This window comes from Saccoglossus kowalevskii, chromosome 3, assembly GCF_978046115.1.
Source record: "Saccoglossus kowalevskii chromosome 3, keSacKowa6.1, whole genome shotgun sequence".
NCBI lineage: Eukaryota > Metazoa > Hemichordata > Enteropneusta > Harrimaniidae > Saccoglossus > Saccoglossus kowalevskii.
In genome coordinates this window covers 8,506,451-8,524,230 of record NC_140643.1, presented here as the reverse complement: position 1 = coordinate 8,524,230, position 17,780 = coordinate 8,506,451, and the positions used below count along the sequence as shown (strand labels likewise).

Here is a 17,780-nt window from a genome sequence, read left to right as displayed (position 1 = left end):
GTGCATCAAATTCTTATATTCAATTGTACCGGGGTATGTGCAATGTTGTATGTATAAAATCTCTCCATCCATAACCAAGATCTGGAATGGCAGATTTTAATGAAATTATAAAATTAAAATTGTCGGCATTCAGCTATCCTAAATCAGATTTTCAAACAAATGCAAGACATGATACTTGAATGTACATGTAATTGGTCAAGGCGGGTCATAAATATGGCTCCTAAATAGCATTTGTCAAAAAGTGGCAGCCAGTTGGCCATTTTGAATCAATCTGAAAAAAAGACATGCATCATGGCTCAGTCCATGACCAAAATCTGGTTTCAAAATGGCAGAAATGCTGATTTTGAGTTTTCATTAAGTTTCCAGCCCTGGGTCATTGATGTAGTGTAAAATGCATGAAATACACCATGTCAATGCTTTATTTTGCACGCACGCACGCACACACACACACACACACACTTCGAATACAAAGTTGCAGGACACAAACAGCTAAAATTTAAGTAAAACTTTATTTAAATGTCACATATTAAACTTTTTTTAATTCACACTAATTCACATAAAAATACCATTTCCAGGAAAAAAAATTGTGACATTCAAATGGAATCAATGATGAGGTTGCTTAAAAGTCTTACAATAAAGCACTTCTCATTTTTTGGCAGTTGAATTACTGAGAAATGAGCTAATAGAATGAGGGTGGTGGTTTGAACTTTAAATATACACCAAATGACAATACATAGCGTAGTGGTAGTTTGTCAATATGATAGTCTTCATGTTAACAGGAAATTGCATTACAACAGGTTAGTCATTGATAGTGACCAGATATCCAAGACACTGTCCCAGATATCATTCCAGACTAGCTAACCGACACTATTCTTTGGTTTGAAATCAATTATGCACATTGGATTCATGAAAAAGTCATCCTGGAATGGCAGACTGGTACATGGAGACAGCTTTAGTTATCAATATTCATTGGTGGACGAAACCAACAACCCCTCCCATAGTTGTATTTTTAAGACTTCCATTACAAAACAATTACAGAAAGTTGTATAGCCATTGAATAATTTAAAAACAAGCTTTTATACATTCAGGACTTTAAATACTTTGCATTTCTACAAAAGGAATATTTCATTTTTAGATCTGATTGATCATTACTGAACTTCACATGTCAACATAAATAATTTATTTTTGGAAATTGAAACGTAGCCATTTGGGATATGATACCGGTATATAATGCCAAACCTAAGCATACGAGGGCTCGGAATGGACAATAGCCCATGGCCAACCAACACCTGGATGGGGGAAGCCATTCAGCAAGATTAGTACGGTACCCCAAACTGAACTACCGATTTAGAAATTATTAATGCTTTGTTTTTTTATATAAATTAGTTGGTGTCCAACAGAAATTTAGCAATATGAATATAAATATAACCATGAAACTACCAGCTTTTAAAACTAGCAGCCCAGCAGATGTCAAGTAATGTTTACTTTAAGCCCTGTACAATTAATACACACTTAATGCAAAGAATCAAAATGCAATTATGCTCTAAAATGTTTTATCATGGGGATTAACCCGAGATGTAACACAGTAAGCTTGGACTTGCAAGATTTCCTGCGTTAGTAATAGTCAACACAGAGTGACAAAAATGCAATCTCTGGTCCGCACCAAATGTGTAAATCAATGTCACTTGTGTATTACTGCTGATCTAGACAAATGAACACACAAAACCAGCCATAAGCAGTATTCCAATCCAGTCTCGATTCATAAGTAACTGAATAGCTGCTTCAATGGGTGACTAATGTACAGCGGTAATTCATGTAGATGAATTCTCCAATAGTAGGGGTACTAATAAATTTCAACTAAAGTCGATAATTCATAATCTAATAGGCAGTGACCTGCTGAATAGTGTACATAACTTCCTCCCTCAAGCTTAGAACATTGTATTCTCATTAAAAAAAATACAAAAGCTCAGAGTATACAAGAGTTGATAAAGTTTGGGCAAAATGTTTGAGACAGGATACAGATTTACATATTTTTGTTGACACGCCCATTTTTTTTTCAAGTTTGTAATTTGAAGAATACAGTACATTTTCAACTTTGATCCATTGGTTCCTCTGACTCAACAGGTTTATTTTCAGTTTTATCAGTACTTTTATCAGACCCTGCTTCTAGTTTTATTTCCGTCTCAATCTGTTCTGTGATCTGCTCAGTAATTACTTTTGAGTCTGTCTCTCTTGTATCCCCAGCTGATTCTGTCACAACTTCCTTACTTCCTTCACATTCTTTTGGTTCTTCTAACTCGCTGACAGGCACATCATCCTGTTTGTCATCCGGTTTATTATCTAATGTATGGGTTTTAGACTGGGCTTCACCACCTGTACTGTTAGTTTCTGATTGACCAACACCATTAAGTTCATCCTCACCCTCAGTAGTTTTTTCAACATCTTCACTATCATACCTTGGTCTTTTAGCATTTGGTTCACAAACGTCTGTATCATTATCTTTGTGTTTTCTGCCAGCAGCTTCTAAAGCATTATCACCTGGATCAACAAAACAATGAAGACAAACCAGTTTATATTGTAACCATGATTAACAATAGTACATTGTAAAGCTGACAGACAGGTGACCAATTAAAAAATTCTGAATACAAATCTCAATGTTTTTCCTTCAAAAGTTGGGTTTCAGCATTCTAGTGCAATACTGATAACTTGCTAATTCAAGCTGTCTTGAAATTGCAGATATCTTTGAATCCAAATTACACTAAGAAACCAAACTATATTTTGTTTCTTATTCTGAATTAAAGATTGGTATACTAATATTCACCTGAGCTTTTGTTGATATCTTCACATTCACCACTGTCAGAAACAGTTGTAGAAACAATTGCACTTGTCTCTTCAGTTGAACCTTCCAAACTGGTCACCTTGTTGCTTGACTCTTCCAAACTAGTTACCTTGTTGCTTGACTCTTCCAAACTAGTTACCTTGTTGCTTGACTCTTCCAAACTAGTTACCTTGTTGCTTGTCTCTTCCAAACTAGTTACCTTGTTGCTTGTCTCTTCCAAACTGCTTGACTTGTTGCCCGTTTCTTCCAAACTGGTCAGGTTATCACTGGTTTCTTCCAAACTAGTCACCTTGTTGCTGCCGTCTTCCAAACTGCTCATGTCACTGCTCTCCACCAAACTGGCCATGTTATCACTGGTTTCTTCCAAACTGGGCATCTTGTCGCTGGTCTCATCTAAGCTGGTCGCATTGTTGTCAGTTTCATCTAAATTGGCCACCCTTTCTGTTGTCTCTTCTAAACTGGTCACCTTGTCGGTGGTCTCTTCTAAGCTAGAAACCTTGTCTGTTGTCTCTTCTAAACTAGTCACCATGCTACAATCAGTTTCTGTACAATCAGTTTCTTTAGTTTTCACTGTTTGTTCTTCACTTGAAGTGACCTGCATTGTTTCAGTGTCACCACTCACAGTGGCAGTTTGATCAAGTACATTGTCACTACTCTCTGTAAACAAATCAATGGTTAAAGTATAGCAAGGTAAGGTAAGTATGAACAAAACTTGTAACAAGATTGGTTATGAACTACACACATACAATTTGGAGATTTAGTAGAATACTTGCAAGTACATCCAGTAAGTTATTTTGTCACAGTGACGTCTACAGTTGCCACTAATTTATCAGATTATCAGATTCCCAATGACCATGCCAACTACCCTAAATATTGATCATTGCTTGCAAGCAGATGCGAGGACTAAACCAAACACTAATCTACACTACAAACTTACCAACATTGCTACTTGTATTTACTTCTTTTTCCTCCAAGTCTCCTTCAGTTTCAGCCTCATCAGACAATTGTTCATTGTCCTCCGAAGCATCTTCAAGGTGGTCTATTTCTGTGCTGCTTACATCATCTGTTTTTTCTATAAGCATCTCAGTTTGTTCATCATTCTCTGATGAGAATTCTGTAGGTACATGGGTAATACATTCAGATAGAAGACCATTAACCATAGCAGTACCATTAGTAGTAGGTTCTGAGGTAGACAATCTATTGTAAGGTTTGACAGTTGTCACGACTACAACATTCTGTAAAGGAAAACATAATATTTTATGTATATCATAAGCAAAAGAATATAACTCTTCTCATTAAACTCTTTATTCTGAATATAAAATGAACAAATGTGATCATTATGTGTTTAATCAGCCTAAAGACAACACCTCTGATGAGAGATTCAACATATTTCACACTGACAAATTTACAACATTGAATAACTCATTAATAATTGTATGCCAAATTTATAATTACTTGAGTCTATAGAAAATTTCCTTGAAAACCTATTTGGGTTTGAGAGCAGAGCAGAAAAAGTAGAAATCATATGCACAACTTTTCCTAATCACTTCAACGTCATGTTATGGTAGAGATGCAGGTTCGTGGGCACTCAGTGAAAAATTTTGTTTGTGCCTTTTCTTACCGAGACGGTCTCGTGGTTCACCATGGTTTGAAAATTGAACAGGGCGCACCAATGTGAAGGTGGAGTGGGCGTGGCACTTGACCTTTGACACAACATTTTGTAATATGCATCATTGGCTGTGCTCTAGCTGTCGCTCGCAAATGTCGTAAATTACGAAATTTGGACCAGATTTACGAACAAAATAAATATCTATTAGTAGGATTTACGAACACATTTTGTACAAAATACCCTCGCAAATTGCCCTCATTTAATTGTCAAGACTCGACTGTGATCATCACGCGTGTTACGGTTTGAGTGATTGTCATTTTAAAGTTAAACAATGTCCCGTTACTTCTAAGATTGCAACAATTGTTACATGGTGATCGCGATCAACACGGAACTGCCACTGAATGTATTTTTCCACTCTAAATTTATTTTGGTGTCATCGCACATGCGTAGTTTAGTCGACATGCGTTTCAAGATACCCCGCGACATTACTCTCAGTATGGAACGGTTTCATGTCGCCCTTATCAAACACGTGATTTGTTTATTTATTGAAAATGGAGAGTACGTCAAAAAGAAGCAGACAACTGCTCGACGAATATTTTTCACGACGAGATGGAGAAACCGCTAAATCGTGTTCAGAACCAGAAACATATGGGTGTCCTAACCCTGACAGCACCAAGAAACGGAAAGTTGATCGTACTGCAGCACGATTTCAGAAATAATGGAAGGTTAGCTGCGGTTCCGTAGCTCTTTGGTGCGACATACAATCTAATTTTGCCCTACCAATTTCATTCGGACGTCTTGTTTTTATTTTTGTTGTTATATGTCGAACATGGGCCGGCCAGTGTCTGTCACGTAAATAATGCGGTCGGCAACATAGGGCTATGATTCCACAGCTAATGGAAGGCGAGACAATGTTAGCGAATCGATCGAAAAATACTATAATTTGTGTAACATTCTTATCGGGCATTCTTAGCATTGAGATAGAGTTACAAGACCGAAAGTTACAGTTTCCAGACAAAGATTACTAATACTTTTTTTTCTTGATTAGTAAATTTACTATTACCTAGCAAATTCCAGAGAGAGCCCAGATTGGCATGGATGTTGAAAAAAAGGGAAACTTAAAAATCTTTTGTACAATCACATATGCATAATATATATTTATTATTACAAAATAGTTTCTATAAATGAATGAGAAGTTTGAAGAGCTATTATTAAGTAAACGTCACCACATACAATCAGCTGATTTTAGCTCCACGATTCATCACGGCTACAGCAGTTTTTTACCAATAATGACTGCATCCAAAACAAGCCATTCATGGCACAGTCCCCGTTAGTTATCAAATTTAAGATATAAAGTTTTGTTTATAGTAATATAGCTGGAATATATGTCAGGAATATGATGATTGTTTAACATTTAAATGATTGACATTTGTATCTGATCGTCAAATGAGTATTGAGAGATATTGCTCTGGAACAGCATGAATTAAAACAAAATCAGCCATTATGAATACCGGATTCGGCTGATACCCCGCCCTGGGCGATCTTATGGAGGATTCGATTTTTTTTAAGAAAAATGTGGACCAAAAGATCGCCCGGGCGATCTTTTGGCAGATATTACGAGGCCCATCTTGTCTAAAAAAATAACCCTGGGTTGATAGAAATGGTCTAGAAAAAATAACGTTTCGCGTTGACCAAATATAAATAAATTCAAAGTGTTTTAATACATTGGTGAGAGGTCGAATTTTACGTGAACAAGAACATGCACTAAGAAGGAAAAGCAAGTCAAAGTCGAAACGGAGTGCATCATGGACATGACACAACACACGCTGCGACAACTGAGTGATTAGCGACATAATTTTGGGACGCAATTGAACTTGAAGTACCGTACTTCTTTGCGAAACTTGCTGCGCGGTGATGCTGGCATCAAGTGTGTGTTGACCGAAGTTTGACCACAAGTCACGCGCTGAACTGGCGCGTTACCTTAGCAACCTCTTTCTTTTGCGGTCCGCGTGTCAATCTAGTAAAATTTTTTATTATATCCGACGGTACTGTAATTACGCAACTTGTATGCAACTCTGTACTGGCTTTGAATATATCAACATCGTTTACTTAGTGCACTGCTTTTCTAATTATGCAAATTTGTTTACAATATTGTACCAGCTCTGAGCATTTCAACTTCGTAATGAATTGCTTTCATGATAATTTTTTTTTTAACCACGCGTTTGAATTACGTGCGGCATTGGGCAATGACCTCCAGAGTTCATGCACTGATATTTAAATTCGGGCCATCCAGCTTAACGCAAATCAATATAGTTACTTGACATTTGTTCAAACAATCTTTCAACTCTCAAATACCATGGACGCGAAGAGTTAACTGGGGGTTAAATGAAAAAGAACGTCTTTCTTGGACAACAAATACGTCAGTGCAAGATTATGTGTGCAAGGTTAGATTTATAGAACGTACATGACCGCTTAACTGTTTTTTACCGAATCCAGTATAATGAAAATGCGACACGAGGTCAATCGCCCGACTAATCATAGGGCGGTTCACTTAAATGACATAATAGAATAATGGTGGACACTTGGTCGATGCAACCCAGTGGACCAGCGACGAAAAAGCCCTGTACTAAGCTTTCCATCAAGGAATTTCGTAATCGATGTGCTGACCGATGGATTTTTATCGACTAAGAAATAATCTTGCCCAACATCTGTAGTGTCGTGGGGGAATGATTTTTTTCAGGTCAAATCTTTACCGAACCTAAACTGCTTGCTAACTGAAAGGCTGTGATGATGGAGATCATCTGCGATTGCGGCTACACAAAGTACTGATAACATAAAAACTCAAACAAAATGTATATTTTAATGTTTTCATGCAATATATTCTGAGTTAACCACTTTATTCTGGCCCGCGAATAAATAGGATACAATTTTAAACATGTTTTTGAACGCCGCGAATTAAAAGGATACATTTAAAAATTAGTTACCGAAAATAAATTCGGTGTGCGAATTAATAGGGACCGCGAATTAATCAAGTTTTTACGGTATGTAACAACGCATTTGACGAGAAAACCAATCAGAATATCTGTTCCAGAAAAACACAAGTAAATTTATTTCCTCCACTTCTGTGTTTCCGCTGTCGCTCGTTTTTTTCGTACTTTCAGAAAAAATAGAAGAAAATACGAAAATATTTAATATATTTATTGTGTATTTTACGAACATATTTGGCTGTCAAAATCGACGAAATTATTTATCAATACCTTCGTACTTATTATGATTTCACTGATTGAGACTTGTTTATAATTTTGTTTTTTTTAAAAATCTGGGCAAATCTTTTTTTTATTGTAAAATGGTCGCTGAATACGAGCCGCAGATACGAGTATAAACAAATCAGTCAGTTACGTACGCAGCACGTAATAAATGGGGTCAAATGTACTAAGGTTACTTCGTAGCAGGCGTGTCGTGTGCAACACATTCACGTGACATACCCAATGGTGGCAGCGTTGGGTATAGTGTGTTTGTCTCATTTGAATTCCGCAATGGCGAAACGAAAAGCTGAACAGGATGGAAAGTTTGGATACGACATCCGTAATTTCCTTTCACCAGGCAAAACTGGGGACAAAAAAGTAGTACCAAAAGATTTAGATTCTGAAGGTAATTTACACGATCGTTTCGAAGTACAAGACACGGCGCCTGTGATGGCGCCAAGTCGTGCAGTGATGGTGAATTGGCCTCTAGTGAAATAGGCGCAACTCAAAACAATATTCCAAAAGGGAAAGGTAGCAAGCGACAACGAAAATTCAAATATCACCCAGAATAGGAGGTAAGTACCAAATTGTTTGTCCCCATACCGATTTAAAATTTAAATCTTGAAAGCGAGTTTACGTTAGCTTACGGTGTTAATTTATAAGCAAATTACGTATTTAACAAATCAATTTGCTTTTTGACTTGTTTGCTATTTGTTAAAATTTTTTTTTTTTTTTTATGTTAGTTGTTTTTAACTGTTAATCAACTATTTATGTTTCAGCGACAAGTACTAAGAAAAATGTGATTCATTGATGTGGTCTTGCTGTACTTTGCGCTGAATGTGTCAGGTATAATATAATTATTGTATTAAATTTAGTGTTTGCATGTGTTAAAACTAATTATTAGTAGGGTTTGTTGCTGTATAATTAATGTTTACTTTGGTAAAATAGTGTTTTTTAAACTATCCATTGACTTTTGTTATTCCTTGTTCTTTTTAGATGACATACCAGTGGTTAACTTACGATGCTACAAAAAAAGTGATGGTTTGTGCAAAGAAGCTGGGAAAGTAAATGCTTTTACTAATCCAGGGTGTCCATACATGGTATAAGATGATTGCAGAAAACATTCTGATACCAAACAACACCAAGCAGTAAAAGATGCAAGGATGACTTCTGCTCCAAGGTTTCAGGCAACCATAACAAATTTATACCGAAAACAATAAAAAACCATACAATCAGCGATAAAAAATGTTTATTATATGGCCAAAAAAAATCATGCTAACTCATCATTCAAGGACTTGAACTGGTTACTAATCATGCAAGGGTGCGATACTCTACAGAGACTTAAAGTAGATGCACACACTTCATATGAACATTCGGACCCCGTTCATGACTTTCAGAATAGTATGAAATTAGTCATTGATGAACAAATTATATCTGAATTAGATAGTGCTGGATATTTTGCCATATTGATAGATGAAATGTCTGATGTTTCTATGGATAAAACTATGATAATTTATCTGAGATATGTATTAGCTGGTAAAATAGTTGTCAGATTTTTTGAAGTTATTGGTCTTGCAGGGTGTAATGCTGATGACATATATCAGGCCCTGGTCAGTGTACTTGAATGCAAGGTTGTTCATGTGAAAAACATGTTTGCAGCAGGTACAGATGGGGCATCAGTTATGGTAGGAAAACATGCAGTGTTACTACAATGTTAAAAACAAATATCAATCCTTATATGATCAGTGTACACTGTATAGCCCATAGATTAGCACTTGCATCAGCTCAGGCTGCTCACAAAGTGAAGCGTATTGATAAATTTGAAATTAGAATGAACCAAATATTCAATTATTTTCACTATTCTACTAAACACATGTCCAAAATAAAACAAATCTATCAGGTAGGGGGTAATGCAATGCATCGCAATTTTGTGAGGCCATGTGATACAAGGTGGCTTTCAGTTAGAGGGGCTGTTGAAGCAGTACTTATCAATCTTAAAGCCATGTTCTACTGCCTGCAAAGTGATGCTGAAAGTGGAGATAGTACAGCTAGGGGAATGCTCAATGAAATGGCTACTTTTGATTTTTTGGCCATATTGCATCTTATGGCAGATGTATTGTATTATCTTGGGCAGTTGAGTTGTGTTTTTCAGAAAACGTACCTAGATTTATCATCTGTTGATGGGCATATCAAAGCTGTTGTCAATATACTTAAAAATATGAAGGATGACCCAGGACGCAGACTGAAATCATTTCTTAGTTCAGTCCCAGAAACAACATCTCTAGAATACAAGCAATATGGTTTTAATGAAATTGAAACTTTGTGTAGTTTTTATTGGACACCCAAAACCACAAATGATGGTATGCAACATGCACCTGTTATTGATTCTGATAAGCTAAAAGATGAGTGAGTGGCCAGTGGTGAAGGAAATCTTGAGGAATAATTATATGCAATGTAATTTTCAAGATACTTGGGGATCTCTCCTGGGACCACAAGCTTGCTTACCTACTCTTTATCCAAATATTGCTAAATTGGTCACAATTTCACTTATAATACCTGTTAATACTGCAAGCGTGGCTTTTCTAGATAATTTAATCAAAACCAAGGGAAGAGCTAGATTAAAAGTTTCTTCAGTGAGTGCTTTGATGTCTATTGCCTTGGGTACACCACCTCTGAAAGAAATGCTGTCCTTCAATTTTAGGAGGGCATTTCAAATATGGTGTTCTATGAAACAAAGAATAATAATAGACACTTCTAAGTCTATTCAGCCAGCAAGTACTGTGAAAAACACAAATGATTGCATGCTAAAACTGATTGACAGTGTTAAACAGCTGACAAAATTAGACCGAGAAATTGACTGTTTTGGTGATTCTGATGACTGTATAGATGAATAGAAGGTCAAACTTGTTTGGTAAATAATACCAGATTATTGTATGTCAAAGATTTATTAATAAATCTGATTATCTGCAGGAATATATTGTCATTGTGAATGATTTGGTTGTGTAACAATTTCAGTAAGAAATTTGTTGGAACCCAATTCTGACTTTTCAGAATTTTTTTACACTTTTCAGAAACTTTTTTGTACCACATTCTGACTTTTCAGAATTTGTTCATAGACCCAGAGGAAACACAGCACTTATGATGCGAGTTAGAAGCATGGCTGGTTTACCAGGGTTTTTAAATAGTGATTTAAAGAAAAATCAACTATACTTTAGTGACATTCGTTTAAGCAAGCATTCGTGTGAACGTCTTGGTGATCAGCAATGTCTGATGATACGTCTGCTGCGCTGGTCGTTTACCGATCATGCAAGTGCATGGCTGCCTTTGTTCTGCTTGGCGGTGACGATGTCACTGCATTAACTTGGTTTTAACCATAGGCCTTATGTTTTAATGAATGGTTTTACCGATAACGATTTTATATATTTGACGTCACCCTGGCAGTAAAAATATGGGTACGATAATACACTTTTCTAGGCCACATGTATCGTGTTAAAAAACTTGTTTTGGTTGTGTTATCACCTCGGTGACCTGCTACGATAACAAGCCGGAACAATGAACCCTTAGCACGATGAATCATTTTCGGAAGACAACGTGCGAAGGTCCGTTTCTTTGTCTGGGACCAGGGTGGACAGGAATGTTGGAACGTACTCAAAACGATTTTAAAATATAGGGAATCCAATCATGCGTATGTGATAAAAAGTACCAAAAGTTTGTTTGCATTGCTCTTTGATTAACAAGTTATTGATGTTATATGCAAATGAGTTGCTGGCCTTATTTACGGAGCAGTGGTGTGAAACTTTCTGTCCTGGCTCAATGTTTAATTACTACAAGCGCGATCAACTAGCTTCGCAAACTACAGAAAAAAAGCAAAAAAACAGTCAAGGCGTAGACGCTTCCAGCATGCAAGCTGAATGAAACAGACATACAGCAGGGTTTTTTTTCTAAACCGGGAAACGGGGGTGTAGCGCCCTGATACTCGGCTGGCGCCCTCTTACTGAATTACCGATTGAACTTTTAAGTCATAAATATATTTTTTGCTGCCGTACAAAATGAAATCTTTCTCAAATATATTTTTCTCCGTGAAAATTACTCCAAAAATATTTCAATGGCGATAGATACACTGCTAAAACGACGCAGAAACCTTCCGATACAGAGTTTCAAGGTTGCCCTGCTCCCTCGTCTGTGTGGGCTCTTGTTCATTTCTTCTAGAAAAAACCCTGCATACAGTTGAAAATGATAAGTAAACTTTTTCACCCTTATCTCATATGTCAACAATTTATACTGTTAAAAAAATGGTTTTTTTTTTATTTATTTATTTTCATGAAAGAGAAAGGCATTTTGGGCGAAACTAAAAAATGTTTCCACATATTTTTTACTCTAAAGGCATTTTAACACTGAAGTAATAAATTGTTGTTTCACCGTGCTGATAAAATTGCAATGCAATGCAAACACCACTGCTGCTGTTGTCAGACAACTAACTTTTCAGTGTCAAAATACACAAACTTAAAATGCTTGGTTAATTAAAAATAAAAAAATTACCCTGGAAATTACAGACAAATCGGGAACGAGATGCAGTTTTCAAACACCGCGGAAAAATCGTGCACTCAGTGATGCCATCTTGATTATCTTAATAGGAAACCCCCTTGTCAGCTAGCAAAGTAGCATGCACCAGTAGCGATGTCGTAAAGTATGTTGTATGGCCGTGCTCGACACTATGAATTAGGCATTTCCTGAGTCAGGGTTCATTTAATTTTCATCAACCCGTCTTGTCTGTAGTTGAATGAAACCTGCCTCGATAAATAGTTTCCCTTCCAATGCGACTTCATTTCGATTTTTTTTACCGGCGTTTGGGTGATTGAGTAGTAAAAATGCGAATAGCCGTTGTGTAGTCAAATATTAGGGCCCATTTCAACCGGGTCGTCTAACTTTGCACGGTTCATTTCACAGGGATCGTGAAAACTGCGTCATACAAAGTTATTTCTTAAAGGGGAAGGTAAATTTTAACCGACCACATTATTGGTCTGTGCATGTCAGATACAAGAGTGCTTGGATGGAACCCAAATTATAAACCACCTTTTGAAAGATGGCCAAGACTTGTTTTCCTGTTCATATTTTAGTTTAGCTAAATTTATTTTGTTTGTTGAAAGTTAAACCTAAATCAGTCAAAGTCAATATTACAATGGTGCAAGGGAACAAACAGATGATGGTTTTGAAGAGCCTATACATACACAATTACATGCATCTGCAGACCAAAAAATAATTATTAAATTGTGACCTTAAACGAATCATCTGTAAGAATCTATCATGCTTTGACCATCGCTTGCACACCACTATAAGCCACAACATCTTTAGCTAGCCTAAGGTAGCCTGTTGGTTTCATTAGTTTTAGTAAACAAAACACTATGGCAGTGACAATGTACTTGACAATTAGGTACTAGATTGTGAGGTACATACCTTCTCAATTCCTCTCATGAACTTATCGCTTCTAGAATAATACTTTTTGGGTTCAATCACCAATTCACATAGTCTTTGTATTGTGAAAGGTGCACTGTAAAGCAATTAACAAGTTTTGATGATAAGGGAAAGTAAACAAACAAAAAGAATGTAGCAAACATCATTAACAATTGCTTTTATCCTTGAAGCAGTAGAGTCAAATTTTGCACTACTGAGCAGGTTTCTGAGAATATATGCAATGCATCATGGAAGAGATCTTCAAATTGCATTAGGTTTTAATGCTTGATTATAATACAATTTTTTTATTGCATATCAGATTGCACAACATTTTTAGATAATTGATACAGAAACCAGCGCAGAAATGCAAATTTTGACCCTTTTTCAAACTCAAATTTTAGTTTTCTGGAAAAAATTTCAATGACCCCAATTTTGTCACGCATTGGCTTCAGACATGCAAGTAAATTGGAGCCAGGCTGAATCCAGCCACGTTTATCAGGCTGTCCTTGTTTGAATATTTTATTATCCAGTACACAAAAAGAACTGTTACGATTCGTAAATTACAAATAACAAGAGCATTACTCACCTACTGAAAGTTTCTAATGCAGTCATTAAACGTATTTTCATTTCTTCAAATTCAACATTTTCCACATTTGGCAGAACTGGGATTTCTTCATTTGGATTACAATCCACAAACTCCTCTATAGCTAATTCCAACTTGCAAATGAAGAGCTTTTTAACTTTAGACCAAGGAAACCTACAAAGTAAATCCTTGTAATTTAACTATGGTATAATACCAGTGCTTGCAAATTAATCAAGAAATCATGGACATACCAACACTGGATGAACATCAACCAAAGTATTTTGATTTATGTGCGTTGCCGCTATTTACTCTCTACTAGAGATTAATAAAAGGTTAATTAGCTTTTCACTGCAGGCAATCGGCTTATCAGAATAATCCTGCACAATTCACACCTTCCGAATATGACGACATGCAACTTCAGACCATCACCACGATTGTGCAACTGTCAACCAGGAAATAAACAATTGAAACACAATGACGCGATCTATACTAACAACAAATCAAAGTTGGAATAAGAAATTCTGTTCTTGACTCCAGGTGAATCAGCAAAGCCTACACACCGCCATTGTTTTAATCTGTGATGAGCTCCCCGATCTTCATATTTATGATACAGCAACTCTGATTGGTGGCGCCAGCTCACAGAATGTTGCAATCAAAAGAGAATATACGTAACTATTAACAGCATCACGGACCGGAAATTGTCGGCAGTCAAGTTATGGTTTCTTGAAAAATGTAAAAATTCCTAACATTAAAAGTGGAGAAACCGGTTTTACATCCAACGAAAGCAGCGACGGCGAAGTTATGCAGAGTTTCCGGTTGGCTGAAAGGTCAGCTAACAGATGTGATGAATTGCGCATGTTTATTTACCCGTCACTGAAACTGCACAACTCTTGTATTCAGTGTTCTCCACCAGGGGTTTTAGGGGGGCCTAACCCATCAAGTTTTACGGCTGTCGAGTTATTCTCAACACCCGCCCACGAACGTACATCTAGCTGAAATTATTTGTAAAAAGCTTACATTGTTCTTCCTAAGCCTAAACAAAGGAGTAGTTGCCCAATCCTTTATTTTGCTATTGTTTCAAGAGTCCAGACATAAACAATGACCACTAGAAGTCTGCAAGCAATTATGTGTATTCATGGCAATGTGTCAATCGCCTGAATTCATTGTCGCCCGACATTGGTGCCACTTATTGCTCACAATACGCAACTACAGTGGTTTCAATTTACAGCTGTATTTTTAATAATCTTCTTCCGATCATAAAATACGAACAAAATGTATATGCACTGAAAATAAACAAATATATTAGCAGATTGCATGTAAACATAAAATTAAAATTCTAGCTGTATTTACAACATTCGCTCGATTTTCGTGAAAACAGCATGGAGAAGGCAAACTGACCTTTTGGCCTACCCCATTCAATGACTGCCGGCCACCCACTGCTGTAACGATTTATTATCTAAGTTGCATAGGGGAACAGCGCATTCTGGGTGTTCGTGTACTGAATTCGGAAAGCGGTAAAAATCATCAAACATGGCTGCCGGATTAGTTCACACGAGTATTTGTAATTGAATATAAATTTTAGTTATCTTTTCCACATACTTTTTTCAATTTATCGATTTTTTTATGTTGAATCTTTTGAGAACTCACCTCGTATATTTTCTACATTATAACTCAATTATGTTTTGTACTTCGTTACTCGAATTGCATTTCATGAACGTGGAATAATTTGAGAAAGTTTAAATCACCGATTTCAAACCATGCATTTCGTAAATATTGATATTGACCAATCTGTATTTCAAAACATTGTAACATGTAAATTACTTAGTGTGTATTGTAAATGATATGCAATTAATATGCAAATTTATGCTAATTAGACCACCCACCAGCTATTTTGTATTGTGGAGAACACTATTATATTCACAAAACATTTAATTTTCGGTACCAGAGCTACGCCCACTTTTTTTAGCGGCAACGCACATAGTACATCAAAAAGATTATTAGGCGAACAAAAGAACAAGTCGATTAACTCTCCTGAAACAAAATGTTCATCCTGTGTTGGTAGGCCCATGAAGAGATCAAGGTCTGAGATGCCTTGTTATCAGACTGTACTAAGGCTACCATGTCATATATGTACATAATAATACAGTTATCATAGGGACAAATTAATCACGACTGCACAAAATAAAGTTCCAAATTTTGATAAAGAAAACAGAATAAATTCATATTAATTATGGGAAACCATACAATAGCACCACCCTTAGCTGTCTTCTTAAAAACGGCTATGAAACAAAACAGCAACAACTATCAGTGCATTAGGTTAAAATTAGAGATTGCTTTTCTATTCTGTATTCACCATTGGTTGCAAATTGTCTTTAACTTATTAAAAAAAATAAAAATAAAAATATTTGGCTGGCTTAGAAATAATGGCTTAGACAAGACGCCTGATTTCTGTCCTATGATCTTCAAAACTTCATTGTTTCAGTTGGCAAAGTGTTCAAATTTTCACTAAACCTTATCATGCAAAAGAGTGCATTTTGCATAAGAAGTTATCTGAAGGTCATTTTGGCTAGAGTCATGAGTACATACAGGAAACTGATTCTAGTGATTCTATTGAAGGGAAAGCTTAGTTCAAGCTTTCAGTACATTTTGACATTTGACATTTACAGTAAATTTGACATTTTCCAATGCAGAATATCAAAACTTTCGTATTTTAAATTATGCAAGTTATGAAATGGGACTTATTGTGTGGAAAAAGTTCTTTTTGTAACACCCCCCCCCCATGCCTAACCCTACGACTTGAAACAAGAGGCATTTTCTGAGAAGTACAACACACCAATGTTGTGCCTTAATTAGTTAACCATCTAAGACATCATGAAAGGTATTAAATTATTGAAACAGTAGAAAAGAAGTTGGGAGAATGAAATAGAAAATATGAAATGCCTAGTCCACAGAGGTATCTTATATATACATTTAGCTCTTATATAGTCTTCGAATTAGTCATTTGAAAGACGAATAATATTACAATGGCCAACAACAAACGTGTACAGACTAGTGGGCTTAGTTCGAAACAAAAGAAGATTGCCGCCGTGATTTACAGCCATTAATTACGAGCTAAAACATTTGAATGCGCACTTCGGAAAATCACAAACACTTGTCCACTGAAACTGAAATCTAGATGACATTAAACGTAAACCTAAAAAAGTAAATTGTTCGACTGAAGCCGGGTAATTACAATAACATCGTGGCCTCATTTTAATACACTGACCTTGTCATTAAAATGTTACCACGTTGGGAATACCTACATATGCCGGACACATTTCACAATTGGTGCATTAGCAGACAATGGAACACTGGCAACAAGAACCTAGTTGTCAAAAAACGATACAAGTTAAAACCAGGGATAAACTCACCGAATTTCGCCTGTTCGTGCGATATCACACAAAAGCTGTTCCAATCTATCTGGAATGTCATTGCAATTTTTCTTCTCAAAATCTACAAGAAGAAATAAAGTTATTCTCAAATTATGTTTTAGCTGCGATAACCAACTCAAACGGTATAAAAATATGTCTAATAGCACGCAAAAATTACCGTTCAAAGCGTCTAAAATGCAATCCGGGTCGTCCATTGTCCCGGAGACTAAATCAGCAGAGGAGACCACCAACATGGCGCTGGTGACGTCATATATCCATATTTGGTAAACGAGAGTGGCGTACTGAAATGTCAGTACTTTCCAAATGTCACGTTAATCGCGGTTGACTGAAAATGTGCATTTGTTATTCTAAAAAAAATCGATGTGATTCTAACTGTTGTAATTGGTAATAAATGGAGGTTTATGGCAACGTAGGTCACGACCATTTAATGTTCAACTCCCCCAACGACCACAATTCATAATCTTTTCGTCTATATTTCTTATTCTTCGCACAGGTTTTCAAGTTTCATACACTGGCAGTGATATAGTACAATGACTACAATTTTCCCCGTGAATTCCACCTCATGTAAAAATAGCAAAACGTCAAGGATTTTACCTTTACAAGTATGTCTCCCTGTCACTGC

General features: G+C 36.3%; 1 protein-coding gene across 1 annotated transcript; it reads right to left on the bottom strand.

Annotated features, from left to right (window-relative positions):
• Nucleotides 1-490: 490 nt before the first annotated feature.
• On the bottom strand, nt 491-17,404 carry LOC100373462 (uncharacterized). The gene is made up of 7 exons (XM_002732485.3): nt 17,316-17,404; nt 17,138-17,219; nt 13,731-13,901; nt 13,148-13,241; nt 3,777-4,074; nt 2,822-3,496; nt 491-2,538 (listed from the first exon to the last, which is right to left on the bottom strand). The coding sequence occupies exons 1-7, from the start codon at nt 17,389-17,391 to the stop codon at nt 2,090-2,092; spliced, it is 1,845 nt and encodes a 614-aa protein (XP_002732531.1). The 5' UTR covers nt 17,392-17,404; the 3' UTR covers nt 491-2,089.
• Nucleotides 17,405-17,780: the final 376 nt, after the last annotated feature.

Coding starts and splice junctions, on each gene's coding strand:
- LOC100373462 (XM_002732485.3), bottom strand. CDS start 17,391: ATGTTGGTGGTCTCCTCTGCTGATTTAGTCTCCGGGACAATGGACGAC. Junction 13,902..17,137: donor GCACGAACAGGCGAAATTCG/GTGAGTTTATCC, acceptor TTTACTTTGTAG/GTTTCCTTGGTCTAAAGTTA. Junction 3,497..3,776: donor AAATACAAGTAGCAATGTTG/GTAAGTTTGTAG, acceptor ATTTGTTTACAG/AGAGTAGTGACAATGTACTT.